General features: G+C 42.3%; 2 protein-coding genes across 2 annotated transcripts; both read right to left on the bottom strand.

Moving 5' to 3' along the window:
• Positions 1–658: 658 nt before the first annotated feature.
• LOC139290624 (CD82 antigen) lies at positions 659–6,473 on the bottom strand. Its single transcript, XM_070912456.1, has 8 exons — positions 6,408–6,473; positions 5,911–5,989; positions 5,077–5,189; positions 4,606–4,680; positions 2,786–2,884; positions 2,435–2,632; positions 1,938–2,021; positions 659–1,841 (listed from the first exon to the last, which is right to left on the bottom strand). Exons 1-8 carry the CDS (start codon positions 6,471–6,473, stop codon positions 1,542–1,544), a joined length of 1,014 nt encoding a protein of 337 aa, XP_070768557.1. The 3' UTR covers positions 659–1,541.
• Positions 6,474–19,832: 13,359 nt separating this feature from the next.
• LOC139290033 (chromatin target of PRMT1 protein-like) lies at positions 19,833–22,904 on the bottom strand. The gene is made up of 5 exons (XM_070911723.1): positions 22,840–22,904; positions 22,447–22,591; positions 20,805–20,976; positions 20,457–20,531; positions 19,833–20,092 (listed from the first exon to the last, which is right to left on the bottom strand). Exons 1-5 carry the CDS (start codon positions 22,902–22,904, stop codon positions 19,833–19,835), a joined length of 717 nt encoding a protein of 238 aa, XP_070767824.1.
• Between the last annotated feature and the right edge of the window lie 1,253 nt (positions 22,905–24,157).

Genomic DNA, 24,157 nt, shown 5'->3' with positions numbered 1-24,157 from the left:
CATCTCACAATCTTATGAAATCTTAAGAATATGTGATAAATGTGGAAGTATTTTAGAAAATGATGTATACATACAGGCCTACCAGACCTTCGTCGCCATGGTAATAATAATAAATGCAGTTTGGTTTGGCTTAGGAAGAGAACATAGTTTGGGTTAAAATAAGTACATTTTAAGACATAAAATTACTACTATACTACTTTATACTACCTCAGCTGACTTCCTCCTTTGCTCCCGTCATAATTACTACGGCCACAAGAGGTCGCCGCCTCAAAATACATGTAAATATATTTTACTGATGATCTATACGGTCATACAGTTTAATTCATCATTTTGACTTAGAGAGTCGTAGTTTTTACTTTACTTAATGATGAAGGTCATTCTGAGGGTGTCGTCTTCCTGACAGAGGTGGGCTTCTTTACATGTAGAGTCGATAAACCCTTTAGATTGTAATGACCCTGTGACTTGTTCTGTAGCACCATCTTCAGGACAAACTAAGGCTCTAAGAATAAATCATCAGTGTTGTTTCACCTGTGACAGTCACTGTGGTCCCCTCTCCGGTCAGCAGCATGACAATGTACGGTCAGATCTGGAAACTGTTTTGTGTGTTCACACCACATCTGCTCTCAGTCCAGGTTTAGATTCAGATACAACAGTCGCATCATGTTAAATCTGGTTTATTTATTGAACTGGAAGATGTTACAAATGAAAACATGGACAATTAAAACACGTTTTAGCCTAAAACAAACACATCACTGTGTTAGACTGAGAGTCTGAGAGAGAAGAAAGAAGACAATGAAATATTCTTCACACACACACACACACACTGCTCTGGTTTATAACTTCACATGACATTTGTGAGAATGAACAGAAATAATCAATCAGAGAGAACAGCAGTCTCATTAAAACATTATCTAATGTCAGCTCATTAATGTGCAAAGTGTTTTCTGTTAAATCTGTGTTGACTACTATATTATATAAAATACAATATTCAATTCATTCCCCACATCCCAGGCCTCCCTTGTTCATGAGCTAATGTACAATATGTTAGCTAACGTTTGTTATGGTAGCTCACTGGCTAACATTAGCTTACAAGCAAACAACCAACATACCATAGACATTGATCTTCTACTTTACATTGTGCGAATATTTGTTTGTGGCTAATGCTAACAGCACCTCGTTGGTAGTAGATCTCTCTTTTTATGGTTTTGATCATTTTTGTTTTCATATAACAGCTGTATATAATGTATATATACATATACATACCTATAAAAAAGTTAGCGAAAGATAAAAGTCAATTATTTTGTTTTGATCAATGAAAGTGAAGCTCCGGCTACTTCCTCAGTTTGTATGTCTGATCCTTTAGTTCTCACATATCATCTCTGCTAACTGTTCCACTGGTATTTTGCTAACATGTGGTGCCTGCCTCATAATAAAAAGTTTATTACATTATTGAACAACTGTAGTCCAAAATATCAGCATCTAAGAATTCAGTTTTATTTGAAGCCTATTGAGCACAATGCCCTGGGCTGGCTCCAGGTAGACTAATTGTGGTTGTTGTTGTCATGGTGATAAGCCAAGTGGGTGGAGTCCACACCATTTGGGTAGTCATGGTAATGTGCTGGGTGGGCGGGGTCTGTGTAACAATCATCAAGATCTATGTAGCTGTAGTTCTGCTCTCCATAGTCCTGGTCATCTCCAGGGGCGTGATCCAGGTGGGCGTGGTCCAGGTGGGCGTGGTCCAGGTGGGCGTGGTCAGGATCGATTAGAGGATCAGTTCCTTTGAAAGCAGCTTTTCGGCCAAACGCACGGTACAGGTAAACCATTACAACAAACTGGACAACCTGGACAGAGACGGGGGAGACTCAGTGGAGGTTGTGAAGTCATTCAAATTTACTGCTGCATCTTTTCTATTGTGAGACAGATTCTGGTTTTATCACCTGGATCAACATGAGACTGACGTCCATGCCCACGATGGTCAGAGTGTTCTTCTGCAACCAATCACTGAGCTTCTCTGTGCAGCCCTGCAATAAACACACGTTATGCTGAAGAACAAAAGACACGAAACAACTAACCCTAACACACGACACAATATATACATAACATAAAAACATAAAAACATGACATAACATAAAAACATAACATTATACAAAAATTATAAGAAACATGTAACATAAGATAATATAACATAACATAACCTAACATAGCATAACATACTAACAAATATAATACAACAAATGTAACACAGCCTTACATAAAGCAACATAATGCAATAACATAACAAACTCCTGTCTGTACTTTCACTTTGCAAATATTTTTCATTGTTTTCATTGTGGCCAAATGCTCTTGCTATTTGTAAGATTTCTTGACATTATGTTACTGTAGCATGTCTTTATAGATATGCAGCACACAGTATACTATGTGTGTCCTGCAGTACCTGATCATACGAGGTGTTTCCTCGTCCGTACAGCGGAGATGTGAAGTTGAGCAGCTCAGAGCACCACGACGAGTTAAAGCTCTGACAATACGAGCTGAAACAGGAACAAGGAAGTATGTCTGGAAAGGTCAGATTCAGATTCTGAATATAAGAGTTCTCCAGCCAATCAGCAGGGCCCATCCTGCCACAGCACTCCCCCTGTCAACAGTAAATCAGTCACGATCATAATGATATTTAGTTATTTAAGCAATCAGGCAGTCACACTTATTTAATCAAGTTCTTTTATTTTGGTGAGGAAGAGCATCTGTCAAAACATCGGGCATTGAACCATCAACCTGTATTGTGACTCACATAGTGTTGTACGTTGTCCATCAGTCTGTCCTGACTGTTACTGTGTTCTCCATAGTGAAGGATGATCTGGTCCACTGTGTCCTCCAGACTCTGTTCAATCTGATCAAAGCAGCAAGACTTCCATGTGGTTTCTTTCATCACAACAGAACACGACAGATCACGACAGAACATGACAGAACACGACAAGACACTACAAAACACGACAGATCACAACAGATCACGACAGAACACGACAAAGCACAACAGATCACGACAAGACACGACAAAACTCAACAAGACACTACAAAACACGACAGATCACAACAGATCACGACAGAACACGACAAAGCACAACAGATCACGACAAGACACGACAAAACACAACAAGACACTACAAAACACAACAAGACACTACAAAACACGACAGAACACGACAAAACACTACAAAACATGACAATACACTACAAAACACGACAGATCACAACAGATCACGACAGAACACGACAAAGCACAACAGATCACGACAAGACACGACAAGACACGACAAAACACAACAAGACACTACAAAACACGACAGATCACAACAGATCACGACAGAACACGACAAAGCACAACAGATCACGACAAGACACGACAAAACACTACAAAACACAAGACACTACAAAACACGACAGAACACGACAAAACACGACAAAACACTACAAAACACGACAGATCGCGACAAAACACGACAAGACACGACAAAACACGTCAAGACACGACAAAAAACAACAAAACACGACAGAACACGACAAAACACAACAGATCACGACAGAACACGACAGAACACAACAAAACATGACAGAACACGACAGAACACAACAAAACACGACAAAACATGACAGAACACAACAGAACACGACAGAACACGACAAGACATGTCAAAAACCAACAAGACACTACAAAACACGACAGATCACAACAGATCACGACAGAACACGACAAAACACAACAAGACACTACAAAACACGACAGATCACAACAGATCACGACAGAACACGACAAAACACGACAAGACACTACAAAACACGACAGAACACGACAGACCACAACAGAACACAGCAAGACACGACAAAAAACAACAAGACACTACAAAACACGACAAGACACTACAAAACACGACAGATCACAACAGATCACAACAGAACACGACAAAACAAGACAGATCACGACAGAACACGACAAGACACGACAAAACACAACAAGACACTACAAAACACAACAAGACACTATAAAACACGACAGAACACGACAAAACACAACAAGACACTACAAAACACAACAAGACACTATAAAACACGACAGAACACGACAAAAAACAACAAGATACGACAAAACAAAACAAGACACTACAAAACACAACAAGACACGACAAAACACTACAGACCACATCAGAACACGACAAGACAAGACAAAAAACAACAAGACACTACAAAACACAACAAGACACAACAGAACACAACAGAACACGACAAAACACAACAAAACACAACAACACTACAAAACACGACAGATCATGACAGAACACGACAGAACATGACAGAACACAACAGATCACGACAGAACACAACAAAACGCGACAGAACATGACAAAACACAGCAAAACACAACGACACTACAAAACACGACAGATCACGACAAAACACGACAGAACACAACAGATCACGACAGATCACGACAGAACACAACAGAACATGACATAAAAACCATATTGTATATACATACATATATCGCTGTTTGAACACGCGTGATTGCCGAGTCATATGTATAAGTTCTGCCCACCAAAATAAAAGATGGCTCACCTTGTCTCTGTTTATGAGCAGCAGCAGAGTGACAAATAGCTGACCCAGGACCAGGACGATGAGGAAGCTCAGGTACTGAGGAGGAAGAGCAGAGTTTAGCCTGGATGGTCAATGCTGCCTTAGTATCATGAGGAATGGTTGGTAGAGATGGAAAGATTTCTATGTTAATGACTTGTGAGCGCTCATGTCAGGTTCAAAATACTTATCTTATGGTTAATACAGTAATATATCCATTAAATGTGGGTTTAACTGCAGTGAGCAGCAGCCTAATGTGAGGCGTCCATGTTTGTTTGGTTTTCTAGCTCCACGTCAGATAACACACAATTGTAATTTTCACTAAGTTGATGTGAACAATATCAAGAAGTCATAAACTGGTAATTACAATAATTCCCACATGAACGCAGCACCAGACACTTCCTGTCACTGATCTCAGAGCAGCGGTTACATCAGTGGTTACAGGTCGTGACTCACCAACAGCAGCAGGAATCTGTTCTGTCTGTCAGCTGCGACACATCCGGCAACACTGACCACTGCCACCACTCCACCAATCAGCAGCAGCCCCACCCCCACAGTATGCAACACCTCTGCACACACACACCACACGCACACACACACACACACACACACACACAATGGTATCATTAGTGTTGATCATATTGTTTCAGGTTCAGAGTTTAAAAAATATTACTTCTGAGTTTTAATTGTTGTCTTGTGACAGTTTAGTAGTTTTGTAACAATAAAGTTGTATTTATTATCCTTAGGTCTATGTGTCTCCTCCTGCCTCCTCCTGTCTCTATGTGTCTCCTCCTGCCTCTATGTGTCTCCTCCTGCCTCTATATGTCTCCTCCTGCCTCCTCTTGTCTCTACGTGTCTCCTCCTGTCTCTGTGTCTCCTCCTGCCTCCTATTGTTTCTATGTGTCTCCTCCAGTCTCCTCCTGTCTCCTATTGTTTCTGTGTCTCCTCCAGTCTCCACGTGTCTCCTCCTGTCTCTACATGTCTCTTCTTGTCTCCTCCTGTCTCTAGGTGTCTCCTCCTGTCTCCTCCTGTCTCTACCTGTAAATAAACTCATTAGAAACATCAAAGTTCAGACTGACCTGCTGATGCAGGATGACATCACAGAAACTGTCCAATCAGTGACTCACCTGTCAGTCATGTGACTTCATGTTTACAGCTTGTGGTTTGTCAGTGTGAACATGAATCGAACCAGAACTACAAGACAACGGTTTCCTCCTGCTTCCAGTCTTTGTGCTAAGCTAGGCTAAACACGTCCTTTAGCTATCTGTGAATGTTGCACCGCTGTTTTACCTGAAGAGACGACGGCCAGGAAGCTTCCTCTGTCAAACAGGATCCAGACTGCACAGCCGGCTACACTCAGACCCAGAGCCTGCAGACAGAGGTCAAAGGTCAGCTGCCGTCAGTTCCTGTCAGAGCAGCAGTGTGTTTTACACCGGCAGTAAAAAACACGAGGTGAGAACACGAGAAGAGAGACAGCTGGAGACACTTTCGTGACTAGTTGTTTTTATTTTTGTTGATTGGTTGAATTTGTTTGTGTTGTTTCTGTCTGCGATCTCTGCGAGATGTCCTGCTTCAATACAGTTTATTCATTTCACCATTATACCTTTTTTCAAATCTATTGTTTGCATCCGTTTTTATTCCCTGCTCCATTGTTATATCAAACTGTAAGCCTGGTTTCTTACGGTTGAATAAAAAGCATTACATTACTGACTTTACTGTAATCTATATTTCAGATCCAACGTCTGAGCTTTGGTTTCTTGTTAATTATTAGTTTGACGTCTCCTCACCAGGAAGATGGAGTTAAAGACTGCAGAGCAGAACTTCAGCAGCTGAATCTTCACCTCCAGCTTCATCTCTCTCCACTCAGTGACAACAAGCAGCAGGTTCAGGTCTTTATCAGCGTCGTCAGGTCTAGTCCTGCTCAGTGGAACCGCAGCAGGTTCTTCAGTCGTGTTCTCCAGCAGAACGTTTCGGCTTCTGAGTCTCAGCTGCAACAATACTGGAGATCAGAGTCCACTTCCTTATTGTCACTAAACATTAAACTGATCCAACTGTCTCACACACACACAGACACACACACACACACACACACACACACACACACACACACTACATTTCCCACAATGCATTTCAGCAGCTGATGTCATAAATATTTACAGTTTGTTCATCATGTTTCTGAGTTATATTCAGGTATAAAGCTAAGATGACTTGCTCATTTATTAATCATCTTGTGAGCCGTTGGATCACTGGATCACATGACGTCCATCAAACATTCAAACAAAGTGATCTCATCAGGACACTTCACATCAGGGCTGCCTCTTCAGAGGAAACATGTTTTCCTTCAAGGACCTCTGGGAGGTGATGAAGGTCCCCTGGAGGGTCCTCAGACCTCAGCGTGGGAACCTCTGCTGTAGTTAATAAGAAATACAAGCAGCCAGTGTGACCTTTGACCCCCAGTTAAAGACAAAGACTTTACAGATTCAGAGCGAGTCTCTAACGGTGTCACAGAGGTCAAAGGTCACAGCTCAGCCTCGTTCCCACATTTGTCAGCGACACGCAGTGTTTTTACTGCTGGGCAGACAGCCAATCAGATTCAGCCATCTGGTCTGCCGCTGCCTGGTTACCACGGCAACGCCTGTCTCTGATGTGTTTATGTTGATATGATCCAGAGTTCAGTTTCTGATGTTTGGTAGTTTCAGTCTGAAGCTGCAGATGACACGAAACCGTGACGTCTTGACGTCATCGTGACATCAGTCAATGAGAGATTTACACAGAATGACTGACTTGATTCATTATCACAACAATTTTTGTTGAGTTAGGTCTGACAGCTGTTTTTAACAAGTTTTTGGGTGCGGAATCCAAAACTGATCTCAGTTTTTCTCTATCACGTCAAGTTTTTGAACTATAGGATCCCCGTTTTCTTAAAAAATATAAAAAATACTGTACTTAACAGATATGTGTGTGATAGTACTGACCTACTGGGAGCTGCACACACCTCTCACCGCACTGTCTCAATTGTGACTGCACAAACACACACTGTGTACAGTGTGTTTCTCAGCAGGAAGAATTCCTGACAGGTCGATCCATCAAACCCCCCGCTGACCCACTGCTGCCCTGTGGCATGCTGGGAGTTGTCACTGTTAATGTTTAAGCCCTCAGTCTGACCTGTCAGGCTGCATACAGACACACCACCTTATTATGATGATGATGATGATGATGTAAAACATATCTGATACAAGAACTGGGAGAGACTCATCATCTGTTTCTGTTTTGAGAGTCTGAATCAGAGCGCCACCATCAGGACGAAACATGAACTTCATACACATGAAATACCGACATTTAATGGGCAGAAAAGTCCCACGAAACGTATTCATGTTTTTTTTCCATCATGCATTCATATATAATACACTGCAAATGTATTTCTAATGCACGTCATGTAAAGATGAGACACTTCTGCCGTGTGGATCGGACCAGAGAGCGACCCGCTCTGACTCCCAGCATCAGAACGTTCTCCTCCCCCATCATCAAACAATGAGCTGTTGGAGGAACTCTGTTCACACGTCTGTGGTGGAACAACAAGGTTTACTTTCATATGTCAACCATCTGGACGTCATTCAGTAGGAGCATTTCCAAAGACCTCTGCTACCTCCCCAAGGACTCTCAGAACCCCATGAAGGACGCCTGTAACATCTTCAAAGGCCCCCTGGAATCACCTCAAGGCCTCCTGAAACATTTGTCAATGAAGAGGTTCTAATCAGAATCAGAATCAGAATCAGAAATACTTTATTGATCCCCGGGGGGAAATTGTACAGTACCGGTGCTCCCATTCAAGAGTAGAAAGTAGCATAATTTAGAACTAAAAGTTTGTACAAAATATAAAAATAAGAAATACAAAATACAAAATATACACATTTACAGTATTTAAGTGAAATGAGGTAAAAATATATACAATAACAATGTATATGTATGTATGTGTTGCACTAAAGTGTGTGACTATATATGTATTGCACTTAAACATTTTGAATAAATAGTGAGGTGGTGTATGAACAGGTGAGGTAGATACAGATACGGATTCCAGTCTCTTCCTGAGTGTCTGACACTCAGAGGGAGGAGTTGAACAGTCTGATGGCCACAGGCAGGAATGATTTCCTGTGTCGCTCAGTTGTGCATTTGGGAGCAATGAGTCTCCAACTGAAGCTGCTCTTGTGTCCGACCAGTACGTCATGGAGAGGATGTGAGACATTGTCCAAGATGACCCGCAGCTTAGACAGCATCCTCCTCTCTGACACCACCGTCAGAGAGTCCAGCTGCACCCCCACAACGTCACTGGCCTTGCGGATCAGTTTGTTTGTTGTAATGGTCTCTTAGGTAGTTCCAGTGGACACTGAGGAGGTTCTACTGTCAGTTAGGAGGTTTTAAAGGTCACTGAAGATGTTCTAGAGGTGCTTCAAAGTCTTCCAGTGGTCATTGTGGAGATTCCAGGGTATTGTCATTGAAGAGGATCTGGTGGGTTTCTTGAAGATTTGGGGTTCTTTAGGTTGTAGTGACGTGTGAGACAACGTTCTCCTCCACCATCATCAAAACACAGTGTGAGGGAATATCTGTTGGAGGAACTCTGTTCGTCCCTCCAGTTCAGTTCCACCCAGCTGTGATGGAACAACTACAAGATGATTCACTGTGAAGTTCAGTCTGACAGGTTCTCTGTGGCTTCGATGAAGCGGAGACAAAAACATGAGACAGAGGACGGCTAAAGTCAAAGGAAAGGGTTAAACTGACGGAGGACACGCCCACAGAGCTCTGCTGCCAGTCAGTCTCTCTCTCTCTCCTCTCAGTTGGTGTCTCTCTCTCCTCTCAGTCAGTGTCTCTCTCTCTCTCCTCTCAGTCAGTGTCTCTCTCTCTCTGTCGGTGTCTCTCTCTCTCTCCTCTCAGTCGGTGTCTCTCTCTCCTCTCAGTCAGTGTCTCTCTCTCTCTGTCGGTGTCTCTCTCTCTCTCCTCTCAGTCGGTGTCTCTCTCTCCTCTCAGTCAGTGTCTCTCTCTCTCCTCTCAGTCAGTGTCTCTCTCTCTCCTCTCAGTCAGTGTCTCTCTCTCTCTGTCGGTGTCTCTCTCTCTCTCCTCTCAGTCGGTGTCTCTCTCTCTCCTCTCAGTCGGTGTCTCTCTCTCTCTCTCTCTCTCCTCTCAGTCGGTGTCTCTCTCTCTCTCTCTCTCTCTCCTCTCAGTCGGTGTCTCTCTCTCTCTCCTCTCAGTCGGTGTCTCTCTCTCCTCTCAGTCAGTATCTCTCTCTCTCTCCTCTCAGTCGGTGTCTCTCTCTCTCTCTCTCTCTCCTCTCAGTCGGTGTCTCTCTCTCTCTCTCTCTCTCTCCTCTCAGTCAGTGTCTCTCTCTCTCTCCTCTCAGTCAGTGTCTCTCTCTCTCTGTCGGTGTCTCTCTCTCTCTCCTCTCAGTCAGTGTCTCTCTCTCCTCTCAGTCAGTGTCTCTCTCTCTCTCCTCTCAGTCGGTGTCTCTCTCTCCTCTCAGTCAGTATCTCTCTCTCTCTCCTCTCAGTCAGTGTCTCTCTCTCTCTGTCGGTGTCTCTCTCTCTCTCCTCTCAGTCGGTGTCTCTCTCTCCTCTCAGTCAGTGTCTCTCTCTCTCTCCTCTCAGTCGGTGTCTCTCTCTCTCTCTCTCTCTAATCTCAGTCAGTGTCTCTCTCTCTCTCTCTCTCCTCTCAGTCAGTGTCTCTCTCTCTCTCCTCTCAGTCGGTGTCTCTCTCTCTCTCTCTAATCTCAGTCAGTGTCTCTCTCTCTCTCTCTCTCCTCTCAGTCAGTGTCTCTCTCTCTCTCCTCTCAGTCAGTGTCTCTCTCTCTCTCCTCTCAGTCGGTGTCTCTCTCTCTCTCTCTCTCCTCTCAGTCGGTGTCTCTCTCTCTCTCTCTCTCCTCTCAGTCGGTGTGTGTCTCTCGTCCAGGATGAACGTGTTGCTCTCTCTCTCTCTCTGGCTCGCTCTGCTGATGCCGTCTTGCTGTGGTGAGTGACGTGCGACCTTTGACCTCTCAGACTGTAGATCAGAACCGATAGCAGCGATCAATCAATCGATCAGCAGCTCAGTTTGATCAAGCAGCAGCTGGTTTTATTTAGATTGGGTCAATAAAGCAGCAACAGTTTAACTTTACACAGTTCCCATAGCAACGTTTATTTCGTATATTACTGTTACTGATATTTGATTATTACAACCAGTGAAAACTAAACCATTACTCATTACTCGTTGATAAAGTCATGATATTACTTTACTAGTTACTCAGCAGCTCCGTCTGTAACAGAGCGAACTACTAAATAACCCAACAGACCCTCCCAGTGATTAACAGTGATTTTCATGTGTATTTGAGAAGTGAGGAATACACAGAAATCAAAGCGAGTTTTAACATGTTAAATCAGATTTCCCTCCAAGCACAAATGAAAGCTGAGGTTGTGAACGCGTCGTCTCGTCTGCATGTTTGAGGTTTTATTGCTGCTTTACAAAGGTAATAATTCACTCTAAATATTTTCAGGGTGAATCGACAAATCTCTTTTCTGGATGTGAGAACATATAATAAACTAGAGAGTGGATCTTTGACCTGTTCATCACTTTGAGCATCAGAGTTCGTCCACATGAAGCTCTTTAACTTATGAACTCAATTTAGTTTAAATGTTAAACTGCAGTTTGTTTCAAAGAAAACTGAGACTTTAATAAAACCATGATGTAGACTGTCTCACTACTCACCTGTCTGTCACTCATTCAACAGAAGTGTGTACGTCGTAAAACTCATGAAAGAACCATGTCCTTCAATCTGTTTCCCGTATATACCGTATATATATATATATATATATATATATATATATATATATATATATATATATATATCGATATATATATATATATATCCTCTCCGTCTTTATTTCTCTCTGTGGGAGTTCGAGGTGATGAAATGAGCAGAAGCTGATAACAGATGAATGATTATAACATCTTTAAACACAGATCAGAGATCAGCTGTCGAACAGACACTTCTTCTTCTCTTTCACCTGAAAATACAGTTTACATAATAAACAGCCATATATAATATAGTTATATATAATATAGTTATATATTGCATACACATGATGCACGTGACTGTCAGAAGACCAGACGGGGGGGTGGAGAGTACTGTCTGTGTTCTGTTAGATCACCTGAATGAACATCATATGCAAACAAGAGTGTGTGATTATGTGTACTGAAATAAGAATATTGAGAATATATATATATAAATATATTTCCAGACTTTAGGTGTCAGTAAACTGATCTGTTTGCAGCTGTGTTTTGTCTCTGCTCTGACTCCCTGAGTTCAGACTGCAGGCGAGTCTTGACATGTTTCAGTCCTCTGGTTCTTCAGCACTGAGTTCATGCTGTTATCTGAACAGGCGAGTTTGCTCAGAGACGACGACACGCAGCCAAACTTCTGTCAGCGTTCGTTCGCTGAAAGGCTTGTTCATTGTGAAATATCAGTTCATCCTTTCAAAGACTAAAAGATAACTTTAGAATTCAATTTCTCCTTCAAATTTTCTTAGACATGTTTCTATTTCACATTCAAGCTTTTTTTTATTTAACTTGAAAGTACTCTTTTTATTGAAGTAAAAGTACTAATACTACGATGTCTAAGTACTCCATTGGTAAATGTCATTCATTTAAAATCCTACTTGAGTAAAAGTACAATAAACAAAACTAAACAAAGCATTACTTATATGTATTAGCTAGCACCTAGGTGTTGTCCAATGTGCTCCAGACACCGTGACTTCTTCTGCCCCCCTGACCTGCTGGGGCAGCCCCCTCTCTTGAGTCCAGATCTCCTGATTTACACATTAACTGGCCAGCAGTCCCTGAACTAACACCCCCAGGTATTTTTGGAGAAATGGCCGTTTGTTTTCGGGATAATGTGCTGTCGGTCCAATGGGACATGGCACCTCTCCTCCTGGATGTTTTCAAAGATCTGGATTCTTCATCATATCTGTCTCAAGGTCTTCCTCAGTCCTGGTCTTCCTTCCTGCTGACGTATTTCATTCTCCTTCCATCCACTAGATGCCTTCAGACATTTCTCCTTTCATTCCAGATCCTGCCACTCCCACCTCCCCTGCAATCACTTCATTCCTCCCCTCCCCACTCATCAGCTACTCTCTACACATACCGGCCCAGATCCATCGTTCCTCTGCCAGACAGGCCATGTGCTTCATGCCTTTTCTTTCTTGCATTCTGTCACTTGTTACCTGCCTGCTTGGTGTGCGTTTGGGTCCCGTCCCTGTTGCCCCGCTCGCACCAGCTGTGACGATCACATTTGAATGACAAAAATCTACAGTATTACAACTTTATTCCTGAAATGTCAACAGTGTCCCTGAAACTCTGTGTAAACTTCCCATTGTTAGTTTGTTGGTTTTAAAACGCTGTGGTCTCCTGAACGCAGCTTCGTCCCCTGAATCAGCCATAAAACCACAACACAGGAAGTAGATCATGTTACCTCAGCAGAGTCCCTCAGGTCCTGTGTGTGTGTGTGTGTGTGTGTGTGTGTGTGTGTGTGCGTGAATACATCTCAAACTGTTGCCAACACATTTTTTTCTGCAAAATGAAAAAATTAGAAAGACAGTCGCTAAACAGCCTTTTCTGCTTCCTCCTCGTCTCATTAAACCTAAATAAACAACACAATGATGATGATGATGGCGATGATGAAGGACAGTAGCAGTAAGTAGCAGTAGTGGAAGAAGTATTCAGATCCTTTACTGAAGTAAAAGTAGAAATTCCACAATATAGAAATACATCATTATAAGTCAAAGTCCTGCAGTCACTTAAACCCTGCTTAAGTAAAACGACTACATTATATCATTGTGTTCCTGTTATAAATGCATTCATGTGTAAACATGCATTCAGTATTTTAATGTCAAAGTGGAGATCATTGTAACTGTATTTACTGACGTGTAGTTCATCTAAACATGCTTCAGATATTTTAAGATGATCTCGTATTTTATGTGTACAAAAATCTAAAATCTACAAAGTAACTAGTGACTATAGTTCTCAGATAAATGTAGTGGAGTAAAAGTATAAAGTAGCCTAAAATATAAATACTCAAATCAAATATAAGTACAGCAAAAGTAAAGTCTTGGAGTTAATGTACCTAGTTATGTTCCACCACTGGGGGGGGGGGGGGGGTCGCTCCTAATCTGACATACAAAAGTTTAAACTTGATTAAAAGTATGAAATATTATGGGCAGATACCACACAAGCTGTTATGACCAATAAGCAAGAAAGAAATAAAACTGCCAGATTTGTAAGGGGAGTTTTGTATGTATTTTTGTATGTTTTGTTTAGCCTAGCTTGGCACAAAGACTGGAAGCAGGGGGAAACTCTTAGCCTAAAATGCACTTTCCAACAACTCCAAGTCTGTCGGATTAACATCTTGTTTGAGGTTCTACTTTATTTTCCTCCACAGGAAATGCAGGAAGCCACGAAGAAGAGTCGACCACTGAGTATTATGACTACTCGACAGAGACGGCGACTCCGGAGTACGACTATGCCGCCACCTTCGACTACTTCTACGGTGAGAGCAGAGTAACTTTAGTATCAGTACTGACAACAGCAGTCTCAGTGGTAGTATTATCAACAGTATTAGTGGTACTAACCGCAGTATATGTGTCTTGTAGTGACTGGGTTCTATCACTCTGAAGTCATGAGCAAGGTGAGAAATCTTCTCTTTTCTTCACTGAGATCTAAATGTCAGTGATGAAGGACCAAGTCCATCATCCTCGTTCCCATGAAGCTTTAACAGTCTGGTCTCAGTACTTGCATCCTTTACGGCAGAAAGTGAAAGTACTCATGTTGTAGTACACAGTTTATTTTTATCTCACAGGTTATTTATTACAGTATATCATTATCATCATGTTACTGTTGAAGCTGCTCGAGGACGTTTAAACTTCTTTAAATTTTACATTTATGTTGTTTTCTCATTTGACTTCATGGAGCCAATAAAATCACAGCTCTACTTCTGTCTGTGTGACATCATCATTGTGGGCGGGGCTGAAAGTCAAACGCAGACTGATTGGTTTGCGTCCAACTGGAGCCTAAAAAACAAAAGGTGTTTTTTTTAAGTAAATAAAACGTTATTATTATTCAGTATTTTAATAAAGGCATGTGGTCTCTGATCACATTTTAAAATAAGAGCACACCTGTGTCTTGGAAATCCTTTGTCTTGTGTTTGCTGAAGGTGTGAGCTGAAATAAAGCATGTTAAAGACTAAAGAAAATCATCACCATCAGTGTGTTTGTGACACATTCCTGCAACATTAATTACAAAATGATTCTGTCAAAGCTCAATAAGAAACATTCAGAGTGAACGATGGTGATTCTCTGTTTTACAGGATGTTGAGTGTGACCTTGAACGCAGCTTTGTTTGTTAGTGTGTCCATGTTTGACACAAACCAGTGAACTTCTCTGTGACCCCTCTCAGGCTGCAGGGATTGGTCCGTTAAGCCCGGGGCTCCTGCTGGGATTGGCTGTCCATCAGATCTTGAACTGATGGAGGGCGGGGCCAAGGACCACCTGCAGACAGGTGACAAAAAAAATCAAGTCAATTTTATTTTTCAATCTGGCAAATGAAAAGTTATGATTAAACAGTGCTTTCTATGAAAATGCTATTTAAAAAGTGAAAGGTCTTTTTAATGTCTTCACTTTTAATCATATTTAGCTTCCTTGACAGAGACGAGAGACAACAAAGAGCTTCACAGAATTATCTTCATTTATGTTCAAGAGTCTTTTCATGAGAATATTAACTAAAGATGAAGATGAAAGCTTTTTCTTTACCTGAAGAACATGCAGAGGTGGTGAGGTATCTGTTTCAGCCCTGAGTACTGTCTGCAGGTCTCCCCTTCAGTCTTCAGCAATAAGGTAGAGCAGACTGTGTGCAGCCTGTGAGGTTAAACCCAGGGAAAAAAGAGACCTCCTCCCCAGTGGAAAGGAAGTCCTTGGAATAAAGTAGAAAAGTGTAAGAGCTCCTGAGATTCAGTTTGACCTTTGACCTTCAGGTTAGTCATTCACAGCAGCTCTGCTTCCTATCTGTGACCAGCTGTTAATCCACTGAGACGTTCAATTCATCTGCTCAGCGTTTGTTTTCACAGCGTTCATCCACATTTCATTAGATTCATAAACCAAAATCAACAAACAGGAAGTCAAACAGCTCAGAGGTGATTCAAAACTAAACTAATTATATTCTCCAGTCTCCCTGGAGAATTTATATAGTTATTACTTATATTCACAATTCACAACAATGCTTCAATAAACTTTATTGGAAAACTGACATCCAGGTCTGATCTGAGATCTGTGGACAGGATGTATCTGTCAATCATTCAGATCAGACAGGAAGTAAGAGGAGGGACAGACTCACATTAAAGGTTCAGGTGCACAAGGATGCACATGCACACCAGTGATGAGATCCACAGTCCTGGTTCCTCTGACCTAACACAGGTACGCTGCACTGTGCCAACAAAGGCAGAGAAGAAGAAGAGTTTTAGTGAGAACCAGAGAGAGAGCAGCGTTCATGAAAACACATTCAGTGACACTTGAAATCACGTCACTGATGAAGATGAATAAATCAAAACTATCTTGAATTTGTATTTTTCGTTTACAGAAACACCATCACTGACCTCCATCTTGTCCTGCACCTGTAGCCTCCGACCTCTGACCTCACATCAGCTGCTGATCAATAACTGATCCCAGATCAATAACCTGTTGACGTCACATCATTTACAAAGTTCATATGAAACCCTCAGAGCGTTTGATCAATCAGTTCTCCTCCCTGAGCTGCCTGGTGTTACCATGGCAACATATTAACCACATAGTTTCATGTTGTTTTTGTGTAATAAATGATTTCACACAGTTTCCTGTTGGTTCAGTTATTGATCGATCAACATATAAAGTGATCAGTGACTCATGTTGCTGAATTGTAGCCGCATCTCCGCTTCCACCTGCTGGACTCGGATCAATAATCAACAATCAGATGATAAATCAACTTTTCATTGGTTTCTTATTATTATTGAACATTACTATTTTCAATTATTTTTTGGGCTTTTTGCCTTTAGACAATAGTGACAGACGAGAGCGAGAGAGCAGATGACATGCAAGGGCGTCCTTTGAACATTATTAAACATTATTAAACATTATTGAACGCTGCCGTAGATCTGATCAGTCCTCCACACTCACTCATTTCATGCCGTCATCTTTGAAACCAGCAGCTTTCATATTTTCCACTGAGACCTCATTAAAGGGTTAACTCAGCGGGCTGCAGGTTCCCTAATAAATTGAAGATAAAAAGATCCAGGAGATTACCTGTTTATGTAACAGGCATGCAGACCAAACACAAACCTGCATGACATCCACAGCTTCTGTGGTGTTTCTCCCCTTTCTCATTTTAATTTTGTAGATGTTGTTCAGTATTTACGTCTTTGCACGCAGCACTGAGCTCTACTGTCCTTCAGGAGAATATTAACTAAATAAACATTGTGGCCTGATATTGTCTGACAGACGAGACTCAGGGCAAAATAACAAGTGTCACAGGATGAACCCTGACTGCATGGTCTTTCCTCTAGCGCCACCTTCAGGACAATGTACATGTTTAGCTGTTTACTTATTGAATTTTTATGTTTTAGTCATTATTTTGTTATAATATGGAACAAACTACTGAACATATGATAATAATGTCTTGTTTTTGTTGTTAGAAGCTGCTTTTTGGGTTCATTGTTTAGGGATTTTAAACACTTTATCTAAAAGTCATTCTTGCTGCTACAAAAAGCACACAAGATAATAAAATAAAAAACAAATACACGTTCAGACTAAAATCAATCAATAAGAAAAAGAATATCAAAATATACAATGAAGAAAGTAAACTGAACGAGTTCAATCCAATTAAAAAGAGTTTCACTGAGAATCTGTTGTTACATGAGAAGCAGCAGGTTGATCTGAGCGGCAGCAGAGAGCTGCAGCAGCTCTTCTTCTTCTGCTTCTACTTCTTCTGCCTCTTTTCCTTCTTCTTCTTCAGAAGCAGGATGAACAAACCAGCCTCCATCTTCATCGTGCTGCTGTGTTTCCTCCTCGTGTCCTCTCAGACTTCAGGACGTCGATGGACGGACGACAGACAACAGTCATAGGACAGCAGAGGACAGCAGAGAGCTGGTCAGTCACATACAGAATGATACAGATGCACAATAACATATACTATATTATTGATTACTATTATTATTGCATTCATGTGTTCATCACTTTTCAGATTAATGTAGTGAAGTCAAAAGTACAGTATCTATACAATATATGTAGTGCAGTAGAAGTAGAAAGGAAATACTCAAGTAAAGTACCTCAAAATTGTACTTAAGTACAGCAGTTAGTACTTAGTAAGTGCTTAGAGGGGACTGACTGACGATGTGATGATGACTGTTAATGTCTGTCTGCCTGTCTGTCTCTCTGCATGCCTGTCTCTTTGTCTCTCTGTCTGTCTGCCTGTCTCTTTGTCTCTCTGTCTGTGTCTGTCTGTCTGTCAGCTGTGGTCCTGGTTCTTCTTCCTCAGATGTTTGTGATCTTCATGATGTCGGAACATCCTCCTCCTCCTGGATCCTACATTTCCCATCATGCACCTGGATAGAGTCTTTCATTAGAGCCTCCCTGCCTGGTAGCGCAGAGTAACTGCAGTCTCCGAGTCTGATGACATCACTACGACATCGCTGTGACATCACCAGGAACCCCCGTAACGCTTGCTGTGGTCTGACAGACGAGTGTAAACCCTGCGTCATGAAACTGGTTTCTTTCACAGCTTCAGCAGTTTGAAGCAGATTCCTTCATGTTGTTCATTTGTCTGAAAATGTACCAACAGAAGGCGATCATTAAAATGATCTGAACTTGTTAATAATTATTCATGATCATATATTTATATTATAAATGAAGCATCATCATTATGAACAGCTGTCAGTACACACGGTGACGTGCTGTGATTCTGGGCTCGAGCTGCTGCGGCAGAAGATGTGTGAAGTAACAGCACATGGAAGTACATGTACTCCCATGTACTGTTCTTAATACTGCAGATACTGGTACCTTACCAGTGGCGGAACTACTGTACTACAATTTTGATATATTTGTACTTTACTTGAGTATTTCCTTCTCATGCCACCACATCAGAGGGAGATATTGTACTTTATACTTCATTACTTTTTCCTGACTTTTGTTATTGGCTCTGATATTGACCTTATGAAGCTGATCAGGGTTCAGCCATACTCTCCGGTTACAATGTTTGTGAATGTCTCTCACAGTCAGCAGTGGAAGAAGTACTCAGATACTTCACTGAAGTAAAAGTAGAAATTCCACAAATACTTGGTTACAAGTAAAAGTCCTGCATTCAAATTCATTACCAGAAAAATATAAAGTATCAAAAGAAGTAGTTCTCATTCTGCAGAACAGTCCCTCCCAGAGTACTATATGATAGTACTGTATTACTGTTATTCATTTCTTGTGTAAACAGTAGATTAATGTAAAAGTGGAGATCATTTTAACTATTTTATTTACTGATGAGTAGTTAATCAATAAACATGCATCCGATTATTTACTATTTCATTTATCTAAATCTACAAAGTAACTATAGTTCTCAGATAAATGTACTGGAGTAAAAGTACTTTAAGAAGTGCAGGGGCCACTTCTCTCCACTGTTTGTAATGATGCGTTCAAATGCCTCGTTAGCTTTGAGCTTCACACTGATTATGTAATCAGTCTGCAGATCAAATGAACCAAGTCAGAACACCTGAAGTCAACTCAGCAGGAAACACCTTTTATTAAAATATATGTTTTTAAATGCTGGGAACAAAAGTGGAGCCTCAGTAACACAATCAGACCGATTCACAGAAGTTCCAACACACAGAGAGGTCGGTGAAGTACACACGGCCCCATCAGAGCAGTTCAAGTGACGACAACGAAAAACAACAAGCAGGTGAACAAACCAAACAAACAGCTGTCTGTTAACCAACAACTTCCTGCTTCAACACACCTGAAACTCACCTGAGACCCTAAACTAAAGTCAGAGCTTCTCCACCTGAGAGACCAATCACAGGGCCGATCGGTCTAATCTGGAACCTGAACCTCCTTCAGACTAACTTATCAAAGTCTGTTTAAATGAACAAATGGGCTTCTTTCAGTCACTAAATCAAACTAGAATCAGACTTAGTCCCAGTCCAGCTCTGTCTGCCCCTCCGTCTGTCCGGCCATCGACATATACTCATCCAGCTGAGCGTCCAGGTGGCTCTTGGACATGGACATGTAGTCGTCCAGTTGTTTGTCCAACCTGCTCTTGGACAGCGACATGTACTCGTCCAGCTGAGCGTCCAGCTGCTTCTTGGTTGGTATGTTGTCTTTGCTCGGGCCACGCCCCCTGGATGTCGTGACTCCGCCCCTCTGCAGGTGAAGACTGAGCTGTGTTTGTCCTGCTGGAGAAACACACAACAGGTATACATATGTTTGATCACACACTAACACAGAGACAGACTGACATCAGGTCAGTGTCCTCCAGAGAGTTTCTTGATGAGAAAGCAAACTCCCAGTGTGCTGCTAGCGCCCCCCACAGGCTGCAGAGTTCAGTACAGCCACAATATGAACGAGTTCTTAGTCTGAACATGTACAGCTGTTGAGGCTCCTGTCTCTGAACTACAGCCACAGTGAGGTCAGTGAACACATCACCTCTAGTTAGTCAACAGGTGCATTACTCTCACCTGAGCCCAGAATGGACTATAGAGGATTTAACATTTCAGAAAACTGTCTGTCTTCAGCTCAGTGTGTTGATTAACTGACCTGCAGTCATTCTCTGGATGTTTCTCCTCATCAGGAGGCGACGCTGACTGAGTCGACCGCGCAGGTCACCTCGTCCTGCACAGGAAGCACACAGGTACAGGTGTAACTACAGGTACAGGTTCAACCTTCAGCTGTTTGAATAAATATACTGACGACTGACTTCTTCTGACAGTCCTGTTTGAGGAGGAGTTCTGACACCTGTACTGATAGACAGGACGAGCAGACAGAAGCTTCTTCAGGGTTCAACAGTTTGATCATTCATCTTTCCGTTGGTTTATTGATTGACTGACTGCTGGAGCACTTGGTTTAATCTGAATTGAATCAGTAAAACAGCCATCGGGTACTCACTGTAGGCAGAGGTGAACCTGGCTCTCCATCTGAACTTGTTCCTAAAGCTCCAGAAGCCTCTGGCTCTGGAGGCTGAGAGGCGACGAGTCACCTGCTGCCAGCCGAGTCGAGTCCAGACGCTGCTCCTCCTCCTCCTCAGACGCTGCTTCGCCCTCACAGACCAGTCACGAGTCTGGGTCATGAGGGGAGGTTAGAGGGTTAACCAGGTAAGTCACTGACTCTGAACAGGTGGGACAAGGGCCAAACTAGAAAATCAAAGTACACAACAAATACATTTTTCCCCAAAGTTGGCTTCTGTCATTTCAGGTAGTTCTTATCAGTTGATGTTTGTTCAAGTGTTAGTTTGGTTTGAATTTGTTATTTGATGCTATAAAAACAGGGTGAGACGTCATGATTGACAGTGGCGTGCTCGCGATTGGGTCAGACGGGTGTATGTGCGGGACCTCGCATCTCCACCCCCCGATCACCACTGCGCAGACTCTGGCTCCAAATGACGTCACCAGTGCAAGATGGCAGCGGCTGTATCCGGGAGAGTTCAGCGTCATTTCTGTACAGTGGGAGGAAGTAGAGACGTGTCGGCCATCTTTATATACAGCCTGTGGTGGAGACGTGTCGGCCATCTTTATATACAGCCTGTGGTGGAGACTCGTCGGTCATCTTTATATACAGTCTACGATGGTGACGCGTCGGCCATCTTTATATACAGTCTGCGGTGGAGACGTGTCGGCCATCTTTATATACAGCCTGCGGTGGAGACGTGTCGGCCATCTTTATATACAGTCTACGATGGTGACGCGTCGGCCATCTTTATATACAGTCTGCGGTGGAGACGCGTCGGCCATCTTTATATACAGTCTGCGGTGGAGACGCGTCGGCCATCTTTATATACAGCCTGCGGTGGAGACGTGTCGGCCATCTTTATATACAGTCTACGATGGTGACGCGTCGGCCATCTTTATATACAGTCTGCGGTGGAGACGCGTCGGCCATCTTTATATACAGTCTACGATGGTGACGCGTCGGCCATCTTTATATACAGTCTACGATGGTGATGCGTCGGCCATCTTTATATACAGTCTTCGGTGGAGACGTGTCGGCCATCTTTATATACAGCCTGTGGTGGAGATGCGTCGGCCATCTTTATATACAGCCTGTGGTGGAGACGTGTCGGCCATCTTTATATACAGTCTACGATGGTGACGTGTCGGCCATCTTTATATACAGTCTGCGGTGGAGACGTGTCGGCCATCTTTATATACAGCCTGTGGTGGAGACGCATCGGCCATCTTTATATACAGTCTACGATGGAGACTCATCGGTCATCTTTATATACAGTCTACGATGGTGACGCGTCGGCCATCTTTATATACAGTCTACGATGGAGACGCGTCGTCCATCTTTATATATAGTCTACGCTCTGAACACTCCTCCTGTATCTAATAAGTTCGTCAGTGTGTAATAACTCTTACTGATGACAGTATTACAGGATCACCTGTGCAGAAAGTAACATTATGATTACAAACCTGCCACACGCTTTTCTCCACATCACGTGGGGAAACTTCACCTGGTGAAATCCAGTCTGACATCACCACAGCACAGAAGCGAGCGGTCATTCTCATTGGTCTACAGCTCTGTGACTCACCTGCAGATTGAGCAGTGATGATGTCTCTCTCTTCACCAGCAGGACCACCGGCAGGGTGCCACATGCCCTTCTCTGCTGCAGCAGATTGGGGTCAAAGGTCACCATCCTGGCCTGGGTCAGCTGGTCCACCAGCACCTTAGAGAAGCTACAGCATGGATGACATAGAGAGAGAGGAGGTAAAGTTTGTAACCAGGAAGTGTTATCATCCCAACTCTTATAAATCAACATTTTACAGATGAACTGAGTGATATTACAATGAGGTAAACACAATTTTTTGTAGTCCATAAACTGTTCATGGCGATTCATGCTCTGAGAGACATCACAAGATGTAAGTTTACATAATCAAATTTTAAGTGATCGATTTATCTAAAGTAGATTAAATGTGTGTCTCACCGCTCATTGAGAGAAACTGCAGAGGTACTTCTCAGGAAAAACGAGTCTGCTGTTGATGAATCCATCGGCTTCCTGTTTGTCTGACTTATTCTCCTGCAAGACACAAACCTTTGATGTTGGAAAAACCCAGCTGACCCAAATCTCGTTCACCTGCGAGCTAATTAACAAATACAAACGCCCCTTTTCATTACTGAGAGCACAAACATGCCGACTTCCGTTACAACTCTGTCGTGTAATGTTTCCATTGAGATCGGCACATAGCATGACAAACACCCACATCAATTCCGCCGAAAACAGAAGTTAGTATTTAAGTATGTAGCAGGCCTTAACTATCTTCTTCGCGCCCAACACAACCCGTTGTTTATTACCGGGCTGCAGCAATAACGTTAAATCTTGACTTTTAGTTAATACGTGTTGCTTTGAGGTTCAACTAACAGCCGAATTTGAGTGAAGACTACAACGATTCACGGGTCTTAAACTTTGGTCCATAATTTTGCCGATGACCCATAAAACATTTCACGAATTTTTAATTTGATTCACCGCCATTCTCCGTACAAAAGTGGCACGTTTTGAGTCTCGAGTTCGGGTTAGCTTAAATATGTTATATGTGTCTTCGTGACTGGGAAGGAGGCGATATTTTTGGTTGACGTTAGCCAAGTTTATGACTGGTGAAGAAAAGCTGACAAGTGTGAGGGACAGAGTTTACCTTTACTATCAGGCGGAGACACCTGTTAACTACTGCAGTCTCAGGTCAATTTACCGCAATGCTAGCGTTAATCCGCTAGCTTGGCATTAACCTTCTTGTTAGCTTGTTTTCTTTTGCAGCCCTCGCGATCTGCTAAAATTGGTTGCTTTAACTTCAGACCTGCATTTAGTTTAGCTTCCCAAAACTAACTTTACTAGCTTCCTTTTTTAAATTACACACGGTAGCGCAACTCCCTAACCCGTTAATTAACTCGGAAGTTTAACGTACAGCTAGCTAATTTAGCTACATCGCTGGTAAATTCAGGGTTTTGAGACTATTTAGCATCGACGGTTGCTCACCTGTTTCAAGAAGACACAGTTAAAACTGAAACAGGTGAACTGGGAGTGAAAAGACTGTCCGGCTAACATCGGTCAAGTTTAATTTGGGATTCAGTTTGAGCTTCTCTTCTTTCTTTCCTCTCTCCTCTTCAAGCAGCTTTATTGTCCAACAGGCTTCAACACTAGCCTATAATATGTATTTATTAGTTATTAAACCAGAGCTGAAGTTACTGATGCAACAGTAGCAACACCACAAGTGATAATACTGTTAGGTAAGTAAGAATTCAGACATGTC

The sequence above is a fragment of the Enoplosus armatus genome, chromosome 9 (genome assembly GCF_043641665.1).
Source record: "Enoplosus armatus isolate fEnoArm2 chromosome 9, fEnoArm2.hap1, whole genome shotgun sequence".
Lineage (NCBI taxonomy): Eukaryota > Metazoa > Chordata > Actinopteri > Centrarchiformes > Enoplosidae > Enoplosus > Enoplosus armatus.
Note: the sequence above shows the minus strand (reverse complement) of the source record. Positions and strands in the feature narration are given on the sequence as shown.

Coding starts and splice junctions, on each gene's coding strand:
- LOC139290033 (XM_070911723.1), bottom strand. CDS start 22,904: ATGGATTCATCAACAGCAGACTCGTTTTTCCTGAGAAGTACCTCTGCA. Junction 20,977..22,446: donor CATCACTGCTCAATCTGCAG/GTGAGTCACAGA, acceptor CTCATGACCCAG/ACTCGTGACTGGTCTGTGAG. Junction 20,093..20,456: donor CATCCAGAGAATGACTGCAG/GTCAGTTAATCA, acceptor TTTCTCCAGCAG/GACAAACACAGCTCAGTCTT.
- LOC139290624 (XM_070912456.1), bottom strand. CDS start 6,473: ATGAAGCTGGAGGTGAAGATTCAGCTGCTGAAGTTCTGCTCTGCAGTC. Junction 2,885..4,605: donor TGCTCATAAACAGAGACAAG/GTGAGCCATCTT, acceptor TGCTTTGATCAG/ATTGAACAGAGTCTGGAGGA. Junction 2,633..2,785: donor TGGACAACGTACAACACTAT/GTGAGTCACAAT, acceptor TACTGTTGACAG/GGGGAGTGCTGTGGCAGGAT.